This window comes from Anabrus simplex, chromosome 8 (assembly GCF_040414725.1).
Source record: "Anabrus simplex isolate iqAnaSimp1 chromosome 8, ASM4041472v1, whole genome shotgun sequence".
NCBI classification, from domain to species: Eukaryota; Metazoa; Arthropoda; class Insecta; order Orthoptera; family Tettigoniidae; genus Anabrus; species Anabrus simplex.
This window is the reverse complement of record NC_090272.1, coordinates 196,281,773-196,305,389: the sequence shown is the minus strand read 5'-3', so window position 1 is coordinate 196,305,389 and position 23,617 is coordinate 196,281,773. Positions and strand designations below refer to the sequence as shown.

At 39.1% G+C, this 23,617-nt stretch overlaps 1 protein-coding gene across 1 annotated transcript in view; it reads left to right on the top strand.

Moving 5' to 3' along the window:
* LOC136879404 (probable glutamate receptor) overlaps positions 1–23,617 on the top strand; it is a 117,385-nt gene that overhangs the window by 20,391 nt on the left and 73,377 nt on the right. The window contains exons 2-4 of the mRNA XM_068228890.1: positions 15,233–15,399; positions 19,663–19,791; positions 20,862–21,110. Of these exons, the coding sequence (XP_068084991.1) occupies positions 15,233–15,399; positions 19,663–19,791; positions 20,862–21,110 (545 nt within the window). The remainder of the gene's footprint in view (positions 1–15,232; positions 15,400–19,662; positions 19,792–20,861; positions 21,111–23,617) is intronic.

Genomic DNA, 23,617 nt, shown 5'->3' with positions numbered 1-23,617 from the left:
AGATAGACTTCTCCACCGCCAGTGTAGTGAATTTAGATTTTCTGACTCATCGAGTACTCCTAGGAAAGCGATTAGTAAAAGGACATAGTTTTTGCCCTAGTACTCTCCACTATTCAACCTCCCACCCCCCTCACCCCCAACCCCTGCCGAAGAAAGACAAAGAGTGTTCACGCATCACAGCTCTCTGTGGGTTGGGCATTCAAGCTCTGGAACTTTGGACTCTTAGATCGGCAGTGCAGTACTGTTCGTTAAAAGTGAGAAAATCTGTGGTTTTTCACTTGATTGAGTATTTCACATGAAAGCATAACTCTTAATCGCGCCATTCCTACTGACGTCATTGTAATGACCTATGTTCATTTCAGTTGGAAAAACCACTAAGACAGTCATTCTGAAGATGTAAAAAGGCAGGTGGAGAGTGAGTGTCTGCCATTATAATGAAAACTCCCCAACCTGATTGTGACTGATGGTAGGCAAGCGGACCTACCATTAGCCTACAATGAAAATTCCCTAATCCAGTCTTCCTATGAGAAAAGATGTTTGGTGGCTTCCCTGTCACATTTCTAGGGTAACGTTAAGAGCTATGCAATTTAATACCATCTTGCTCACAAGGTGTACACTACCTAACCTAGAATTCCGTAGTGAAGCACGGGTACATCAGCTAGTTTTTATTTTATTTTTATTGGTGATTTTACCATATAATATCAGTTACAACCCTACATGTGGCTCTCTCCGAGCCTGAGATGATGGTGTCACAACGGTTGGCCTATGACCAGTAGAGACAAAGTAATGTGGGGTCGAAAATGTGAGAATTTCTAAATTTGCTTCATATCAACTTCTGAATATAAATTCTGACCCATGATGTGTGTGTGTGTGTGTGTATCATTTAATAGAGAATATTACATCCGACATAGCAGTACTTAGGACAGTTATGATAGAAGTTACATGGTGAATGAAATTTTGAAAAATTTATCAGGGTGTATCAGAACTATCACAACAAAAAAATCGAAGGATGTACTTCCTGTTAGGTTACAAATGAACAGATTGGTGGAGAAAACTTTTCTTTTTCAGAAAATGAGGTTACATTGTTATTTCGAGGTGCACAGTTCAAATTCATGAACTCGCCGTATTTGCTATGCCAGAGTAGGCTCTGCCAGAGTACGCACTGCTATGCCAGGGCATAAGCTGATGCTATGCCAGCCTAAGCTGCTGCTATGCCAGCCTAAGCTGCTGCTATGCCAGAACATAAGCCACTGCTATGCCAGAGCATAAGCTGATGCTATGCCAGCCTAAGCTGCTGCTATGCCAGAGCATAAGCCACTGCTATGCCAGAGCATAAGTTGATGCTATGCCAGCCTAAGCTGCTGCTATGCCAGAGCATAAGCCACTGCTATGCCAGAGCATAAGCTGATGCTATGCCAGCCTAAGCTGCTGCTATGCCAGAGCATAAGCTGATGCTATGCCAGCCTAAGCTACTGCTATGCCAGAGCATAAGCCACTGCCATGCCAGAGCATAAGCTGCTGCTATGCCAGAGCCTAAGCCACTGCTATGCCAGAGCATAAGCTGCTGCCATGCCAGAGCATAAGCTGCTGCCATGCCAGAAAATAAGCCACTGCTATGTCAGAGCATAAGCCACTGCTATGCCAGAGCCTAAGCCACTGCTATGTCAGAGCATAAGCCACTGCTATGTCAGAGCATAAGCCACTGCTATGCCAGAGCCTAAGCTGCTGCTATGTCAGAGCATAAGCTGCTGCTATGTCAGAGCATAAGCCACTGCTATGCCAGAGCCTAAGCTGCTGCTATGTCAGAGCATAAGCTGCTGCTATGTCAGAGCATAAGCCACTGCTATGCCAGAGCATAAGCCACTGCTATGCCAGAGCATAAGCTGCTGCTATGTCAGAGCATAAGCCACTGCTATGCCAGAGCATAAGCTGCTGCTCTGTCAGAGCATAAGCCACTACTATGCCAGAGCATAAGCTGCTGCTATATTAGAGCATAAGCTGCTGCTATATCAGACCATAAGCCACTCCTATGCCAGAGCCTAAGCTGCTGCTATGCCAGAGCATAAGCTGCTGCTATGCCACAGCATAAGCCACTGCTATGTCAGAGCATAAGCCACTGCTATGTCAGAGCATAAGCCACTGCTATGCCAGAGCCTAAGCCACTGCTATGTCAGAGCATAAGCCACTACTATGCCAGAGCATAAGCTGCTGCTATATTAGAGCATAAGCTGCTGCTATATCAGACCATAAGCCACTCCTATGCCAGAGCCTAAGCTGCTGCTATGCCAGAGCATAAGGTGCTGCTATGCCACAGCCTAAACTGCTGCTATGCCAGAGCATAAGCCACTGCTATGTCAGAGCATAAGCCACTGCTATGTCAGAGCATAAGCTGCTGCTTTGTCAGAGCATAAGCCACTGCTATGCCAGTGCATAAGCCACTGCTATGCCAGAGCATAAGCTGCTGTTATTCCTTCACTCACAACATTGTAAATGGAATGAAATGCTAAAAGAAGGAAGCAATACGCCCAGTGGTTTGATTACAGTAGATGTTCAACATGCCCTCCTCCTACTTCCTACAGTGTTGTATTGACCTTTGGACTCTGTTCAGGATGTGTGGTGTGTCGCGAACAACCTGGAAAGCTGCCTGTATAATTGGTACACATTACAAGATATTAGAATCATTCCATATTGATGGTTTCACTTTACAAAGGAATATAATATGTCCTCTTATTCACTATGTACACATCTCCACTGGGCGAGATGGCTGTGCGTGTAGGGGTGCGTGGCTGTGAGTTTGCATCTGGGAGATAGTGGGTTCGAATCCCACTGTAAGCAACCCTGAAGATGTTTTCCGTGGTTTCCCATTTTCACACCAGACAAATGCTGGGGCTGTACCTTAATTAAGGCCATGGCTGCTTCCTTCCCACTCCTAGGCCTTTCCTATCCCATCATCGCCATAAGACCTATCTGTTTCAGTGCAACGTAAAGCCAATAGCAAAACAAAAAAAAAATTTAAATGCATACACATCTCCATCATTAGATGGAGTAATAATAGTCAAAAATATTTCAACTCATTTGACCCATCTTCAGTGAAAGAAGGTTAAAGTTATTTAAATAATAGATGCTAAAAAATGTCTTAAAGACATAATGAAGGAAAGTTGAAAAACAAGAGACATGACAGAAATAAAAAAAACAATTCAACATATACACATTTCATCATTAGATGGAGTAACTCATTTGAGAGACATCTTCAGTGAAAAAAAGTTAACTATTTTTACATAGTTGATGCTAAAAATGTGTTAAAACCTAATAAAGAAAATAATGAAAACAAATGAGACAAGATGGAAACAAACAATAAGTGATTATGGCAAGGTTGTGAAGCTCTTAGTCTAAAACTTGCAGTGTGTTGTAATTAAAAACAGGACGAAATCACTGTGATAAAAATTCGAAATGACAGTCTGTTTCTCTTGAGTCACCATCACAAATAGTTAAGAGGGGAGCAAAAAACTTGAGAAACTAAGTTTGAGAGGAAACACGTGCCAGGTGAAATGTATGGGTCACATAGTGGAAAACCGCCAATGAAGTTCAAATTTTTTAATAGTTGCACTCTCGAAAGGCCTGGCCTTCTCAATTTTAGCAGTCCCATTCTCAGTGATTGTGTCCAATGTTGGCTAGGTGTGTTTGCTTTATTTATAAATAGTCAGGAGGGCAGCGAAAAAATTGAGAAGCTACGTTAGAGAAGATAACATCATCATCATCATCATCATCATCATCATCATCAATGTCCCACTCCAGTCGCCCAGATGTGGTTAGAAGAAAGCAGATGCCTGGCAAACTGAATGTGACATACTGATACACATTCGCATAATAGTTTGTGCAGAACAAACTCTACACTGCCTACTGGGGCTGGGAAGTGATGTGTGAAACAAACGAGCATTACCCCTGTCTTCCCCTTCCCACTTCTTCTCCGTTCCCTTCCCACCTCTGATGCACAGCAACAGCAGCGGCTGGCTCTCTGGCATAGCAAACATGGCAAGTTCATTAATTTCAATTATACACCCAGAACGAATAAAGTAACCTCATTTTCTTGAAAAGAAAAATTTTCTCCATCTATCCGATTGCACCATTGTTCTTAACATAACATGAAGAACAGTCCTGATTTTTTTGTTGGTATAGTTTTGATACACCCTGCACCATGGATAGAAAAATATATGTCACTCTGTGACCAGCCAGATAAGTTAGGTTGCAATAAATAATATCAAGATAAAGTTAGTTTATCTGTTTTTATTAATTTATTGATGTGATAGTTGCCTTCTACAATGCCATTTATCTTTTACTGTACTTATAATCAGGCACTTATAGATAAAATTGTATTAAATTGACTATTTAACGTGTCTTTCATTTCACCCAATCAGACTTGCGCCGTGTGACATCATCATGAAAACCCAGCAGAACAGTCCCTTACCTCTCCTCCACCTGTATCTCTTTCCACATAGCCTTTAACAGCTTCATTTCCATTGTTTGAGGTCTGCTGAAATCTTTATTGGTTGAGATGCAGGTTTCCAAGTTGTACATGATTCATTTCTTGTAGATTAAAACAAGCTTATAGTTTTACATGACATCAAAATCATAGCTGCGGCACACCCAGTTTACCTAGATTCCAAACCAAGGGGCGTGGTTTTATTTAAAAAATCACATGTCATGTATGCGCTATGTGCCACCGGTTGTGTAAGGTGCTCAGCTGGCATCTCTGAGGAGTTTCCGTGTTCATTAATATCCACCAGGATTCGGCGCTGTCACCACTCATCTTTATTCTTGTTACGTATACCAGCATATGTGATTTTCAAGTGATGTCCTATGGCAATAACTGAAATTATTAGGGGTCCTCCTATTCAATACAAAGACATTTATTAATGTGAATAGATCACATGTCGTTCACATGAGGTACTAGTTTTACACTTAACTTGTGCCATCATCAGCCAACGAATCAAATCAGGCAAACACAATACAACTTTAAAACACACTGTAACACCTGCATAGATTAATATTGAATAAAATATGGTACATGATGACATTGCACTTTAGTATAAAATCCTTTTAAAAATGATGGTGACTCCATTGTTTTGTACACATGGTGGTTTGTCCAGCTTGTATAAGTCTTTAGTTCTTTAATCTTGTGAAAATACGCTGCAGAGTTTTAATGTCATGTGAAGTTGACACTTTGTTTAATCATTGGTTTGGTTCCGAAAAAATATAAACGTGCATGTGATGGATTTGGTTAGACCCAAAGAATTAATTCTCACTTCAATATGGAGTTTTGGAACCTGGAGAAGAAATTAAAAGCCAAATTAAGCAAAAGATAGAAAGGAAAGAATAAAAAGAAATGTCTAGAAAAGACAAGAAATGACTAGAAACGAACTCACCTTGAGCAGCCTGTGTGATCGGCGGATGGAGCTGGACTGATGGATGCGCACATGAGGTGACGGGCCAAGGTGAAGGAGAGGAGAGGGGAAGGGTAGAGGCGGAGCAACTGTCAGGGAGCTAGGGTGGAGCGGAAGGATGTGGTAGTGGGGGTAAATGATGAAGATATATATTACGTATGGTTTGAAAGTGTCAACTTCACATGACATTAAAACTCTGCAGTGTATTTTCACAAAATTAAATAACTAAAGACTTATACAAGCTGGACAAACCACCATGTGTACAAAACAACAGAGTCACCATCATATTTTGAAAGGATTTTATACTAAAGTGCAATATCATCATGTACCATATTTTATTCAATATTCATCTATGCAGGTGTTACAGTGTGTTTTAAAGTTGTTTGTGTTTGCCTGATTTGACTCATTGGCTGATGATGGCACAAGTTATGTGCCGAAATTAGTACCTCATGTGAACGACATGTGATCTGTTCACATTAATAAATGTCTTTGCATTGAATAGGAGGACCCCTAATCATTTCAATTATTGTAATCCCACTTCAATACAGATCATGAAATTTCTAAATATCAACGATGTCCTGTGGACTGCACTCTATGCTGATGACATCATGCTTGCTTGAATTGGAGTAACAAGTGTAGGCCTGGACTGATCAGCTTCCAAATTTGGACTCCGTCTTAAAATTGCAAAGCCTGAGCTCATGGAGACAAGAAGCTCAGCTAAGGGCTCTATCCTAGTCAACATCCAAGACTCGCCAAAACAAACACATTCCAGTACCTCATTTCCCGCCTGCAGAGTGATGGCAATATTGATGGCGATGTTCAAGGAATGTTACCCCAATCTGGATGAGATGAAGAGAAGTTTCGGGAACACTATACAAAACAAAAGATGCTAGTGCATGTGAAGTCTAAGGTCTACCGAACTGTCACCCGTCATCTGGCATTGTATGGAATAGAATGTTGGCCTACAACTAAAACCAGTGAGGATTGTCTCTACATCATGAAAGTTTGCATGGTTCATTGGACAGTGGGCATCTCCCTATCAGTATTAGATCCATATCTGCAATGACATGCTGAGAAAGTTTAGCACCACCACTATCCAGGAGAAAATGCAACAAGGATGGTTACAATGGTATGTCCCTATTTTAAGAAGAGCATCTGGAACTCTCCCCAACATAATCCTACAACTTAAAGTCAAAGGCCAAAGACCCCAAGGCAGACCTAAACACCAATGGCAGGAGACCACCAGGAAGATATGAGAATCTGTGCCATTCATTCGACTGAAAAACATGACAACTACAGAATGGATGTGGAAAGCAGCATGGAACCCTGAGAGGAAATGGAATGTAGCCTTTTGCGAAAAAAGAAAATGTACAGGGTTATTGCCCTTGGATTACACACATTTATTTTAAAAGAAAAGAAATCAAAAATTCAAAATGAAAAGGAACAAATCAAAACTTCAAAATAGAAAGATCCTTATAAAGAGAAATTAACAGGTTGTTAAGCATGCCTGTAGACATGCACATTATGTTAAAAGAAATTTAATCACTAATTTGAATTGAAAGAAAATTATCCAATGATAAATGGTGATACCATGACGGCTAATCCTAATCTACACAAATGTAGAAATAAATCAAAACACAGAGGTACAGAAAACTTTCATCGCTACCTAAAACACTTCAGGTAATGTGCATAGATTCTCAGTACTTATGTAAAGCAGCACAGAAATGCGGAGAGGCAAGCCCGAGGGATAATTACATTATAAGTTACAAAGCTAAGAAAAAAAGGTATTGCCTCTGAAACAAAGGTACAAGATCTCTGCTGAAAAGCTAAGTCATTTCGACAAACTTAGTGAAGAACATGAAACTCAAGGATAAACTCCTGCATAAGAAAAAAGAAATTATTATATTTAAATAAATTTTAAAACTGAAGTAAGTATAGAAATGGTGCTTACCCTGAGGCTGGGTTTCTCACGAGGGGAACCAGAGGAGATGCACATCTGCTCACAAAGATGGTCAGAAGTTCAAAGACCCAGATCCTATCTCGCTCCCACCAAAGGAGCAGGGTAAAATCCAGAAACAGGAAATGGTGTAACCACCAAAAAGAACCAATCAGAATATAGTATTTACCTTCGACTTTCACATTCACCAATTACATTTAATATTATTTTTTCCGATCAAAAGTCTCTTCGTTCTTGCTGACACAGAAAAATCTTCATTTACACGACAGGAACCGCACTTAAAAGAACTGCGCATGTAGGTACATGCTGTTTTACAAATTTTGACAAAAAGAAACTAAAATATTAAAATTTACAGATAAATGATAATTTTGGTGCAACACATGTTTCTAAAACTTAATTTAAAATGATCTGCATAGGTCAAGGTTTATGAAATTAAAACAATTCTTCCAAGTCCAAAAGTCCAAACAAAATAAAATCTTATACAACAACAAAAATAATTTTTAAAACAATAAAATTAGAAATTTTATTCCATTCCCACTGCTGTCTTTTTACTGCCACATTTTAAGAAGAGCATCTGGTGTCCCCAACATAATCTTACAACTTAAAGTGGAAGGCCAACGACCCTACGGTAGACCTAAACACCAATGGCAGGAGACCACCAGGGATATGAGAATCTGTGTCATTCATTCGACTGAACCCAGTTTGGTGGTGATTTATTGATTGATGGTTTGGATTCCACATAAAAATATATGTTCTGGCTGCTGTAAAAATATCTTCAGCAGTCATTAACTAACTATGGTGAGATATTCTTATTCCATTAGGGGTCAGTTAGCCAGCTCCTCCACTGCATCATTTGAATAATAATAATAATAATAATAATAATAATAATAATAATAATAATAATAATAATAATAATAATAATAATAATAATAATAATAATAATAATAATAATAATAATGATGATGATGTTGAACACACAAAACAGGTAGCTACTTGGATTTGAACCTCAGCTTACAACTACTGTATCTGATATTATCTATCTGTTTCAGAGGCTCAGCTTTATTCTAATGGTCAGCCGATCAAAAAATCAACGTACTTCTACTGAAATACAGCAGTGATAGTTACCTGTGTACTGCCTTTAGGAATCAAAGACCCTACCTCACCACCACCACCACCACCACCACCACCACCACCACCACCACCACCACCACCACCACCACCACCATCATCATCATCATCATCTCACACCCAGATACGCAGGTTTCTCATGGGTGTCAAATAGAAAGATTTGCACCAGACAAACTTAACATGCTCAGACACTCTCAGCATAAAAAGCCATACATTAAATAAATATGCCAAGATGTACACTCCAAACACTTATGTAACATACTGACAAATCACAGAAGTACATCTAGTGGCCAAAAGTTATAGGAAGACACTGAACATGATGTTAATGAGTTACTCCTCCGAGAGCCCTCAAAACGGCAGCAATACGGCGATGCATCGACTCTACAAGGTGTTGGAATCATTCTGGAGGAATCTGGACCCACGCATCTTGCACTGCTACCCACAATTGGTCTTGTGTAGTTGGTGCGAGGTTCATGGAGCATATACCAGCATCGACAGCATCCCATAAGTGCTCGATTGGATTAAGATTGGGGGATCTGGAGGGCCAATCCATGGTCGTATCTTCACTGAAGTGCTCCTCCAACCACCTGCATGCCATCACAGAGTGGTAACATGGTGCATTGTCCTGTTGAAACATGGCATCTCTATCATGGTATGCTAGGACCAGGAAGGGATGCAGATGGTCCGAAGGATTGTCCACATAACATGCACCTGTCAGCACTCCTTGCAGCCGGACAATGGCGCCTAATTGCAACCATGAGAATGCCGTCTAGACCTGAACTAAGCCACCTCCCGTCTGGACACAACCTTGTTGACATGCAGGATCCATGGCTATGTAATGTCCGTTCGTTAAACACCTATGGTCTTCCCATGCAGCGATTTATGCAGGTTGTAACATTCTCTCTGCGATATTGAAGATCCATCCTCAACACTGTTGACCTTGGAAACCCGAATTTGCGTGTAATCTCCGCAATGCTATGACCCATGGGCCGTGCGCCGATGATCATCCCACATTCAAAGTCGGTTAACTCACGACGTATTGCCATCTTCACGACACTGGTGTCTATGACATACTGCTCAGCTACGCCGCAGCTTGCTACAATGCTCAGGGGTCATACATGGCACACTGTCTAATGGGACACCCCTTGCCATGACTTTTGGCCACTCAGTGTATGTTCCAGACACAGTTTTACCATTGTCTGTTGGGAGGATGATACTCTTGTATTTGGCTATTTGGGAAAAAGACATCAAACCTTCCTAGACTTCATATGATTTGGTTTCGGTCCTAAGGGCATCCATCTTATCAACTCATTCCTGTTCAAAAAATATTGTTATTCACCACCATTGATCAAAATTAGAGATAGATTAAGATCTGTTGAACATTTTGAAATGATTAATTTGGAATCATATATAGGAACTTTTACTATTTGCCTTATGTCACACCGACACAGATAGGTCTTATGATGACGATGGGATGGGAAAGGGCTAGGCGTGGGAAGGAAGTGGCTGTGGCCTTAATTACGGTGCAGCCTGGTGTGAAAATGGGAAACCACGGAATACCATCTTCAGGGCTGCCGACAGTGGGGTTCAAGCCCATTATCTCCCATTAGCAAGCTTGCAGCTGCGTGCCCTTAACCACATGGTCAACTTGCTTGGCTAAGGATGGGGTAGACACAATGACAGCCCATTGTAGGAAGAGGGAGGAATATCCTTTTGTATCTTCTTCATGATCAATGTCCCACTCCAGTTGCTCGGATGTGGTTAACAAGCCTCCTCCACTCCTTTCTGTCCTTCCACTTTTCCTGCTTCATTACTTCTGCCACATCCAGTCCAACTTCTCTAATGTCCTTCCAAATATGATCCATCCACCTTCTTCTTGGTCTTCCAACTAGTCTCTTTCCCTTAACTTCTCTTTCCAATTCCCTTCTTGCTACCCGTTTCTTTCCCATTTTCTTTATGTCTGAAACCATCGCAGTCTTACTTTCTGTACCTTCTGTAATAACGGTTCTATATTTAGCTCTTCTCTGGTTTTAATATTTTGTTTTCTATCTCTTTTCTTGTATTTTTAAGTGATGTCCTTAAAAATGTCATTTTTCTTGCTTGGATCTTACTATCTTCATCTCTTATTAGTTACCAGCGTTTCTAGTTTGTATGTTACAATTGGTATGAAATACTGTTTATATAATGTTAATTTTGTTCTCTCACCGAGCTCGATAGCTGCAGTCGCTAAAGTGCGGCCAGCATCCAGTATTCGGGAGATAGTAGGTTCGAACCCCACTGTCGGCAGCCCTGAAAATGGTTTTCCGTGGTTTCCCATTTTCACACCAGGCAAATGCTGGGGCTGTACCTTAATTAAGGCCATGGCCGCTTCCTTCCACTCCTAGTCCTTTCCTGTCCCATTGTCGCCATAAGACCTATCTGTGTCAGTGCGACGTAAAACAACTAGCAAAAAAAAAAAAAAAATTTTTTTCTCTTGGTGACTTTGTCATCCCATAAAAGCTCTCTGACTTGATTATAAAATGTTGTACCTTTACTTAGTCTGTTATTAATTTCAGGGTTGATTTCATTAATTCCATTAATAATGCTATCCAGATATTTAAACTGTACTGCATTCTCTAACTGTTCTCCATCTATGTTCACTTGGCTTCTCTGTTTCTCTTTTCCACAGTGCATGACTACAGTTTTCTTTTTACTAATTACCATTCCCTACAGTTGGCTACAACCTCTTTTCAACATTTATCTTAATGCATCTGTTATGGTACGAATTGTGGCACTAATTCCATTTAGAAGTCTCGCGGAAAGTATAGCTTATTAATCGCCTCTTATCCACGGGTACAGTGTTACGACACATGGCCATCAATATGACAGCAATGATGTGACCTTGTGACAACCAATCACCAGGCACCTGTATCCTGAAATATCAAACCAATTTTATTCCTGGTGCATGGCGAGATGAACAACTCCAACATGTTCTTGGCATTAGTTTACTCCTATCCTAGCAGCCTCTCGGAAGTTGCAAGGGTGGCAGTCTAGATGATTGACTGATATGGCCTTGTAATAATACTCAACATGGCTTAGCTGTGTTGATACCGCTACACGGCTGAAAGCAACGGGAAACTACAGCCGTATCTAACTCCCAAGGACATGCAGCTCTCTCTGTATGAATGATGTACTGATGATGGCTTCCTCCCCGGTAAAATATTCCGGAGGTAAATTAGTCCCCCATTCGGATCTCCTGGTGGGGACTGCACGAGAGGGGGCGATCATCAGGAAGATGGATACTGACATTCTGCCAGTCAGAGTGTGGAATGTTAGAAGTTTGAATCATTGTGGTAGACTAGAGAATCTGAAAAGGGAGATGGATAGACTAAAGTTAGATGTAGTTGGTATAAGTGAAGTACGTTAGCAGGAAGAACAAGATTTTTGGTCAGGCGACTACCGAATTATCAACACAAAATCAAACAGAGGAAATGCAGGAGTTGGTTTAATAATGAATAAGAAAATAGCTCACCGGGTAAGCTACTATGACCAGCATAGTGAAAGAACTATTGTCGTTATGATAGACACCAAACCAATGCCCACCACAATAGTGCAGGTCTATATGCCTACTAGCTCAGCGGATGATGAGGAAATCAAAAGAACATATGAAGAGAGAGAAGATTTAATACAATATGTAAAAGGTGACGAGAATCTAATTGTGATGGGAGACTGGAATGCAGTGGTAGGCCAAGGAAGAGAAGGTAATACAGTAGGAGAATTCGGATTGGGACAAAGGAACGAAAGAGGAAGTCGGTTGGTTGAATTCTGCACTGATCTTAATTTAGTCCTTGCCAATACTTGGTTCAAACACCACAAACGACGGCTTTATACGTGGACGAGACCTGGAGACACTGGAAGGTATCAAATAGACTTCATTATGTTTAGACAGAGATTCAAAAACCATGTGTTGGATTGCAAAACTTTCCCAGGAGCAGACGTGGACTCTGACCACAACTTGTTGGTCATGAAATGCCATCTGAAGCTGAAGAAATTGAAGAAAGGAAAGAATGCAAAAAGATGGAATCTAGACAAGTTGAAAGAAAAGAGTGTGAGGGATTGTTTCAAGGAACATGTTGCAAAAGGACTAAATGAAAAGGCTGAAGGAAACACAATAGAGGAAGAGTGGATAGTCATGAAAAATGAAGTCAGCAGGCTGCCGAAGAAATGTTAGGAAGGAAGAAAAGATCAACTAAGAATCAGTGGGTAACTCAGGAGATACTAGACCTGATTGATGAATGACTAAAATACAATGCTAGAAATGAAGAGGGCAGAAAAGAATGCAGGCGGGCGATTAAAGAATGAAGTGGATAGAAAGTGCAAGGTAGCTAAGGAAGACTGGTTGAAGGAGAAGTGCAAGAATGTCGAAGGTTGTATGGTCCTAGGAAAGGTAGATGCTGCATACAGGAAAATCAAGGAAACCTTTGGAGAAAGGAAATCTAGGTGTATGAATATTAAGAGCTCAGATGGAAAGTCACTTCTAGGGAAAGAAGACAAAGCAGAAAGATGGCAGGAACATATCCAACAGTTGTATCAAGGTGAAGATGTAGATAATTTAGTTCTGGAACAAGAAGAGGCTGTTGATGCTGATGAAATGGGAGACCCAATTTTGAGGTCAGAGTTTGACAGAGCTGTGAGTGACCTAAATAGCAAGAAGGCACCTGGAATTGATGACATTCCCTCTGAATTACTGACTGCCTTAGGAGAAACCAGCATGGCAAGGCTATTCCATTTAGTGTGTAAGATGTATGAGACAGGAGAAGTCCCATCCGATTTTCGGCAGAATGTTGTTATACCTATTCCCAAGAAAGCCGGTGCTGACAGGTATGAAAACTATTGCACCATTAGTTTAGTATCTCATTCCTGCAAAATTTTAACATGTATTATTTACAGAAGAATGGAAAGACAAGCTGAAGCTGAGTTGGGAGAAGATCAGTTTGGCTTCAGAAGAAATGTAGGAACATGTGAAGCAATCCTGACTTTAGTCTGATCTTAGAGGATCGAATCAAGAAGGACAAGCCCACGTACATGGCATTCGTAGATCTAGAAAAGGCATTTGATAATGTTGATTGGACCAAGCTATTTAAGATTCTGAAGGTGATTGGGATCAGATACCGAGAATGAAGAATTATCTACAACCTGTATAAAAATCAGTCTGCAGTGATAAGAATTGAGGGCTTTGAAAAAGAAGCAGCAATCCAGAAAGGAGTGAGGCAAGGCTGTAGTTTGTCCCCCCTCCTTTTCAATGTTTACATAGAACAGGCAGTAAAGGAAATCAAAGAAAAATTTGGAAAGGGAATCACAACCCAACGAGAGAAAATCAAAACCTTGAGATTTGCTGATGATATTGTTATTTTATCTGAGACTGCAGAAGATCTTGACAAGCTGCTGAATGGTATAGACCAAGTCTTGGGTAAGGAGTACAAGATGAAAGTAAATAAGTCAGAAAACAAAAGTAATGGAGTGCAGTCGAGCGAAGGCAGGTGATACAGGAAATATTAAATTAGGAGATGAAGTCTTAAAGGAAGTAGATGAATATTGTTACTTGGGTAGTAAAATAACTAACGATGGCAGAAGTAAGGAGGACATAAAATGCAGATTAGCACAAGCAAGGAAGAGCTTTCTTAAAAAGAAATTTGCTCACTTCAAACATTGATATAGGAATTCAAAAGATGTTTTTGAAGACTTTCGTGTGGAGTGTAGCATTGTATGGAAGTGAAACATGGACGATAACTAGCTCAGAAAGAAAGAGAATAGAAGATTTTGAAATGTGGTGTTACAGAAGAATGCTGAAGGTGAGATGAATAGATCGAATCACAAATGAAGAGATACTGAATCGAATTGGTGAGAGGAGATCGATTTGGCTAAATTTGACGAGAAGAAGAGATAGAATGATAGGACACATCTTAAGACACCCAGGACTTGTTCAGTTGGTTTTTGAAGGAAGTGTAGGTGGTAAGAACGGTAGGGGTAGACCAAGGAATGAATATGACAGGCAGATTAGAGCAGATGTAGGATGCAATAATTACATAGAAATGAAAAGGTTAGCACAAGATAGCGTGGCATGGACAGCTGCATCAAACCAGTCTATGGACTGATGACTCAAACACATCAATTTTCTCATGTAGGTTTTCATTCCGACCTCCTTTCTCACATCTTTGTTTCTCAAGCTGTCTCTCCTTGTCTTTCCTACCATACTTAGGTATTTCATTTCGCTTGTATTCTGCTCTCCTCCCTACTTGTCATTGTCCAGGTCTCGATGCATAGGTTAATGTGGATGCATAATACATTTTGTACATTATCTCTTTACACTTCCTTATTCCAGCCAAGGTTTCTTACATTCTGATAGAATGCATTCCCCTGTTGCACCCTCTTGCTAATTTATTCTGTATTTCAAGCACTAACCTGTCACTGTATTTATCCTATTATGTGTTTCTATCTTTCTAGATTTGACATTTAGTTTATTTATTGATTCCACCATCAAGTACAGGAAATGTACACTATGTATTGTCACTATTAACACAAATAATCTATTGACAACACCTCAGCCATAATGCCTGAGTCATTAGAAAAATTATTTTTAGCTACCTATATTAGGTCAGTTTTTGTTTATTCCTTTCCATTACTGAAATTATCTCAGAGAGTATCTGTGTGTGTGTTTTTGTTTAAGGTAACCTCTACAGGTCTGCACCTTACTGGAGAACAGTGCTGGGTCCCTCTGTGTACTTCCAACTGATGACCGATGCCACACAGCTCATGACAAATAGGGTGGTGCCTGCCTCCCTCCCTGTCCTTGTCTTACCATCATGTTCACCAACTTTCAACATGCTTGTTCAGGTAATGGCTTGGTTCATACGACTTGTGGAAATAATGTTACAAAGGTTTCAAAACACAGAATTTTACTAAAGTATTTAGAAAATCTCACCTGTAATTTGAAATTAAAAAATGCATGTGGAGATAGCTGAGGTCTAATTCCTTAGCTGAGTGGTCAGTGTTGATGCCTTCGGTTCAGAGGGTCGCAGGTTCAATTTCCATCTGGGTCAGGGATTTTAATCCTGTCTGATTAATTATTCTGGCTCAGGGACTGGGTGTTTGTGTTTGTTCCAACACAAGACTCTTCATATTTAGACAACACACTATAAATCAACCACTACAGAAACATACAATAATAAGTACATCCCTCCATATAGGGTTGGCGTCAGGAAGGGCATCCGGCCGTAAAACAGGGCCAAATCTAAATGTGCAACACAGTTCGCACCTGCTACCACACAGGTGTGGGACAAGTGCTAGAAGAAGAAGAAGAAGATGTGGAGATTGTCCTGCTGGGTTCTGGTGACTGTTTTGTACAGCACAAGTCTGACTTAGGGTAAAATGAAAGACATTTTAGAGTCGATTCAATAGTTTTATTTTCAAGTGGCCAATGATAACTACAGTAAAAGAGGAATGGACAATTGCTACATCAATAAATTAATAACATGAAATAAATAAAAACTATATAACTGATTTTATCTTTAAGGATGTTATGTTATTGACAGGCAAATTCATGGTTATGGGTGTGACAGTCGTAACAGTAAAATTTGTGATAGTTGTGTAGAAATTAGCCTATAATTTTTGATGATGATGATGATGCTTGTTGTTTTAAGGGGCCTAACATCGAAGGTCATCGGCCTATAATTTTTAATTTTCACTAACTTGAAAACAGTACAACTATACTTGCTCCATAACCTAACTGATTAAAATGTTTCCTACCACTGATTTAATAACAATAAAAAATAAATTCCACATGGTTAAGGGTGTGACAGGAAAAGGACATCACTTTTATGTCTGCCAACACATTACTTTTGTGTCTGCCAAGTTCATTGTTTGTGAATCTTTCCACTTGAAAGAGAACATTATTTTTATACCGGTACCCATTATCTTACAGGTTTTGATATCAGTAGCTAAAATATTAATTTTGTAATAATTGATTATGGGTATGATGTGTACCTCACCTACACATTACATGCTAGCCAGTGAAAGTTCATTTTCAGTATACTCTCAAAATTAATATTAGAAAGGGTTCTTTCATTACATTTTATGTGAATCACATATGTAGCCTCCAGTTCAGAACTCTTCATTGAGGAAACAACAACAACAACAACAACAACAACAACAACAACAACAACAACAACAACAACAACAACAACAACAACAACTTAGACAACATCTCCATCCTTGGACTCATGATCAGAGCTCGAGGCACAATGCCTAAATTTCTTGTACAGCTATGAGATTCTCTCAGTCTCAACCGCACACGACTTCATGACATTGCTATCGCCACAATATGAGGTTCAATAACCATACTCCTCAATCATCTGTATAACATTAGAACAACCATATATCGTGCCACATTCCTGAGCCTTGTGATGGTTATTTCTACCTGGTGCACTAGCAAACTCACCAATAACTTAGAAGACTAAATACTGTATAGTTGACATACTTTGTCCTTGTGGCAGCCTCATCCTCTTCCTCCTCCTCCTCCTCCTCCTCCTAATAATAATAATAATAATAATAATAATAATAATAATAATAATAATAATAATAATAATAATAATAATAATAATAATAATAATAATTTATTAATGGTAATACCATTTTACACACAATAGAGAAAAATAAACAAATAAAAAAACACACTATAAAGAAAGGTCAGTGGACTATAAGAAGAAAAGGATGTACAAATACAGTATATACACAGGTTATATTACAAGTAAGCACAGGAAAGTAACTGTCACTTCTGGAGATTGTGTAAGTGATTTCTAAATTTTGACAATGAGCAGTTAAATTATCAAAATCCACTTTGTTTAGAAATCTTGACATTTGTTCAATTGGCCCATTGAATGCATAGTTAGTTCTATGCCAATTTGTAGACAATGTATTCTTAAACCTCGTACGTGTGTCTGGTACGTATAAAATATTTTCAAGGAGATGTGGGCAATTCACCAAGGAGCGGAACAATTTAAAAATGATAAGTGTATCCAGGAATTTACGGTGTTGTGACAGACTATGCAGATTTAAAGACTGTTGTAGGTCTGTTTAATCAACATTTTCATATGGGAATCCTGCTCGAAATGAATATAAACAAAGAAATTTGTGTTGTACTGAATCTAATCTATGGATAGAGGTCTGGTGAGAAGGGATCCATACCTGTGTACAGTATTCAAGTATAGGGCATACCATACATACAGCAGTCAATAGGTAGCTAAATTTGAAATTTCTCTTGAATATCTAGTAATGCAACCCAGTCTTTGTAATGATTTCTTACAAATATTTTTCAATATGTGAATTAAATGATAGGTTATAACTGAATAAAACACCAAGGTCGTTAACTTGTAAATAGAATATTGTTATTACTAAATTTGTACTGAAATGATATTTTCTTCTTGTTTTTAAAAAAGATATTATTTTACATTTTTCATGATTAAGTTTCAATCCATTTTGAATACAGTACTTTTCAGGAGATGTAAATCTTCTTGAAGTTTTAAACAATCAAATGGACAATTAATTTGCATAAATATTTTTGCATCATCAGCAAAAAACAGCAATTCTGTATTCTTAAGTATATATATTTTATCTCATTTATGTAGAGAGTAAAAAGTAAGGGAGCAAGGTGAGACCCTTGAGGAACTCCAATGGTAACAATAATAGGTACAGAAAAATGATTCCTTATTTTAACAATCTGAAGGTGATTTTTAAGATATGATTCAAACCAGGAGAGGAGAGGCCCATTAATTCCATAACCTATTAGTTTTTGCAGCAATATATCATAACAGTGTAATGGGGGAAGTTGTATTCGTTCATTCATTCATTAACGATGATGATGATGATATGGCCTCAGCTACCATGTGCAGATATTTTAATCTGATGGTATCTGGGTGTCTGCTCGTCAATTTTCACGTTCCGTTTTACTCTAGGCCTACTAGATGGCAGAATGAACCAAATCTCTCTTGGTTGTCTGTGGCTGAGTTTTAAAGAATTTCATCTGGTGAACACGGAATGTGTCACCAGGGATCTTTTACATGCCAACATCATATGACATGGAGTGTCGAATGGACATTTTTCCTGCCCTTCAAATATCCGGCTGCCTCTGCTGGGTTTGAACCCGCTATCTTGGAATCTGGAGGCGAACACTCTACCACTGATCCACAGGCACAGCTCAACTTCAAATTAATTCACTACTTTTTTAACTGAAAGAGTTGTGCTAATGTCAGGTCACAATATGGACTAAATATTGGAACACATCTAATTCATTAATAGTGTCCCCTATGGATCAAATCACTGATGGAAAATATGCCAGAGGGAATTGGACTTTTGAAGAGGGGGGTGGGTAGGAAGAAAGTCCATTCAGCACTCCATGTCACACAATATTGGCACATAATATATGTGTGATGTTTAGTTGAAAAAAAAAAATTAAATGCTCAGCTACAGGTCTCCTTCTTGTTCTTTTGATTCAGCCAGTTATGGACCATATCATTTCAACTGTTTCCTTCTATGGTCTTTTACCTTTGTTCACTATTCCTGCATTCAGCTTCAGCAAGCTTCCTTTATCTCTTCAGTTCACTTCTTGCCTGTTTTCAGTTTGGGATTTTTCTGGAAACCATGTCCTCCAAGTTTCTTTCAAAGAGGATGATATTTCAGGATGAGAGATGGTGCACTTCTTGGTGCAGATTTTTTATCCACCAAATGAGACAAAATGTTAAAAAAATACTCAAAAGCCAGCTACTTTCCTTTGGAGAAGTACTCTGAAGATTACGGCAGCCCTTCACCCTGCTGATATGTCAGATGGTGTGGGGTTTAATGGAACACATAAATACTTCTTTCTTAGAATTTTTCTCTTCTCTGCTCTCCTTAGGAAGAAATATGAGCAAAGGTATATGGCGAGTTTAAGTTGCATGTTATAAAATGTGGAAATTTTAAGTAAATAAAACTACGACAGGTTGCAAAGGACCCCATGCCACCTATGGGTTAATAATTCATTAATGAAAGTATTTTTCACTTGAGAATTTTAATTTTTGTTTGCATAATACAAAGTATTGTTTATACCCTTCTTTATGAGAACAGGCTTCAAGACTTGGGTTGATGAACAAGTTATTCTCGTGGTGGGTGCTACTCGACCATGGAACATTGATTAACATATCGTCAACAGCAGAAATGAAGAGAGGACTACTTCATGAAGTGGCCAAGCTTCAGGTAAAATCTCTTGAGTACATAGTTGCTAAAGGTGGATATGTTCTCTCTGTTAAGATTACTTTCATGCCTGAGTTCATCATTGTCTCTTTTTTTCTATTGCTCGCTCTTCCCTTGCTGTCTTGGCGTTATGTTTATTCAATTTTGTGTTTTCTATTCATAACTTAATGTTATGTATTTGTTTATTTACATTATTTACATTGACTGTGATGCAAGTGTACTGGACTAATATAACTCAGAAACAATTCTCTAAACCCAACAAAACTACGCGCAGAAACGATGTTAACAGCGCGCGCGAACAAGGAACTCAATCTTTCGTCCCGATTAACAAGCACACAATAATGTATCCTATGGGAAGAGTATTGACTGTACTGATGTTATAATATTAGTAAAAAATAGGAAGAACTAAAAATAAATCTGAAAATCAGAAGAAGAATTAAAAAAACAGGAAGTTTCTAGGTAAATTGGAAGAGTTGGCAGGTATGCCATAATGAACAGCAAAGGTGACAACACACTCCTGTCAATTCCAAACCATTCTGTTCTACCCACTGTTGTCTGCACACAACTATAACAGTTATATATGCTTTTATCATTGTTATTAGTTCCTTGCCAATTACCCTGTGTGCAGGCTTTCCCAAATTTTTGATCTGGGGATGCTGTTGTATGCCTTTTCTAAGTCTATAAAAGTCATTACTGTAATATCCTTCCACTATTCCCAGCTCTTTTTCATGATGTTTCTCAGAATAGAAAATGGGTTTTACTGTTGATCTTCCACTTCTGAATTCAAATTGTTAGTCTCGTAACTGACTTTTCACCTTTTCTCTAATTCCAATTAACAAGTGTAAAAATATTTATGTAAAAAATATCTGTACACCTTCCTAATAATTATTGAAACGTTTGAACTTTCTTTTCCTATTGAACTTCCTCTCTCCTCACTTGTCCAGCTAGAACTATGTTTTGTTATAGTCAAAGTATAGTAGCCTATATACTGTAAAGTAGATCAAAAGGATTATTCATTGTTATTCTACAGAGATATTCAGTTGTCCTGAGTATAGTGTGTTTGTTTTTTTCAGACATATATGGTTCATCTTAACAGCAACATGAACTTAGTGGGTATTCATAAGGATGGTGCTGTCGTCTGGGATGTGTTTGGAACCGAGAGGGACAAGGTTTGGTGCCTTCTGAGAGTGGCTCAATGGGATAGTTCTACGAAGACCTGGTCATTAAGGAAATCATTCAAAAAAGTTGGCTCCTATCACGATAAGCTGCTGTTCCGGTCTCAGAGACTGAGAGGAACTGTACTCAGAGTTGGTGTCTTATTGGTAAGAGAAGTCTTCAATCAAATCAAATCAAATCAAATCCAATCAATCAATCAATCAATCAATGGGCTAGTTGGCCATGCAGTTAGAGGCGCGCGGCTCTGAGCTTGCATCTGGGAGATAATAGGTTTGAATCTCACTGTCGGCAGCCCTGAAGATCGTTTTCTGTGGTTTCCCATTTTCACACCAGGCAAATTATAAATTTACTCATTTGAGACAAATATTTCAGGTTCCATATGGGAATCAATATATGTATCATCTGATGGCCAAGCAGACAACTACTGTATTTTTGAAAATGTGACAAAGTCTCATATAGTGCACTGGCACTGCTGGTGGCTCCAAGTAGCCTACACAGTGGCCTCCATGGTATAGGCCACGGCCACGAACCCCCTCACCTTCTCCGAACATCTCCTTCACTGAACATATCTCCTGGCCTGAGAGACGGCGTCACCATCTAAGGGGGCTGCCTCCCCCTCCAGGGGAGGAATGAAAACAGTAGTAGTAGTAGTAGTAGTAGTAGCAGTAGCAGCCTCCACGGTATGCACTAGCTATGCGTCTAGGTAGGTGTGCTATTTACCAACTGATGAGCCCAACTTAACACACTGGGACGAAATGACGCTGGCAACCAGGAATGACTTAGCTGGAAAATTTATAATGTTCCATAACAGACTAACTATATTGTATTATAAATTTACTCATTCGGGACAAATATTTCACGTTCCCCGTGGGAATCAACATCTGTAACTTACCACTTAGTCGAGCAGCTCGTCTCATTTCTCCCAAGTATTCCCAGCCCAAACTTTGCAACATTTTCATAATGTTGTCAGAAATCACCCAGAAGAAATCAGGCTGCTTTTCTTTGGATTCTTTTCAGTTCTCATATCAAGTAATCCTGGTGAGGGTCCCATACACTGGAACCATACTCTAGTTGAGGTCTGACAGTGGTCCCCATAAGGAACTTTCACCCCGTCAGTGCAATAATTAAAAGTGAGAGGCCTTTCCTTCTAGTGAAACTCACACCTGACTTTTAACCCCGTTTATCATCGTACCATTGCCTGCTGTCTATATCACAATATTGTAGAGGTCTTTTTCCATTTGCTCACTATCTTGTAACTTATTTATTACTCTATACAGAAAAACATCATCCACAGAAAGCCTTATCCCTGATTCTACTTCTTTACTCATATCAGTTATATATATAAGAAAATATAAAGGTCCAATAATTTTGGCTTGAGGAATTCCCCTTTAAATGATTACAGGATCAAGTCTTACATCTCCAGGCAAAATTTTTCATTATTTATCCTTTCTAGTTTCCTGTCTTTGATGTAGAATATTCATTCACTTGTTTGAGTATTGAAAGGGAACAAGCAAGTTTCAAATCAAGTCGTATATATAGAGAGAGATATGAACAAGAAAAGGAACACATCTACGGTGTATTTAGGTGTAGACAGACTAGGCAGCTGCCTAGCGCAGGACACAAAAAGTAATACACAGTCAAATGGATGTAAATAGCATACTGACAACGTACTCTCTCACAACAGTCACCTCAGCAGACAACAGGACATTTTGTCAATAACAGCGTTTCAATTGTTAGACCTTCTCAGGTGATAACCTTAAAGGGCTTATTGGTATTACAGTAGAAGTCCGTTATAGCGAGAATTCATAACTGCGAAAAATTTACTCATAGCCGATTGTCGTTATATCCGATTTTTTGTAAAAGTCGCGAAAACCCCCATGCACATTAAAATCAGTATGAAATGGCAATCAGTTTGTTCAAAACTTGTGTCTTCGTGGATAATATCCACGCTACGGTTTACTTGTTCGTTGCTTTTCAAAATCTGATACTACGTGAAAGTGTGTGTTTAATTTAATTCTGAAAAATGGATATTACCTTATTTCTCCGAATCCAAGACGACTCCCACTTTTCCTTAAAAAAATTTTAATCAGCCTTAAAAAGTACTTTGTAAAATCATATGAATGCCTTTCTTATACAGTAAGCATTTTTAGACTATTTGTAGACGCCGAACATTGGCTTTAGTTATGCCGTACTTTTTTTGCGGCTGTAAAATTATCCTTTATTTCAGCGAGTTTAATAACCATGAAATTAAATTGGCATCATAATATCGAAGGGAACTCGTTGAAAATTTGCCGGCAATACACATTCCACACGTCTCTACAATACGATAATCCACCAGGAAAATATTCTTGCTTACTAAAAACTGTTACTTTCACTCAGCATCAGATATAACTGGCTGCCGCTACATGCACATCTTGCTTGCCGGATTCGGCCAACTTCAGCAGCTAGCGATGTATAGGTCTTAATCGCGGACTTTGAAAGTCGACGAACGAGTTTACTACCCCGCTGTATGGCAATTCCATCCTTGCATTTTTGTGCACATACCTCACAATTTCATCTTTGACTTCTTTAAAGCATCCTTGTTGTAGGCCACTGAATGCATTTTTGTGCAGTACGCATTTTTAAGCTATCTTTGTCTTCATGGTAACGCCGA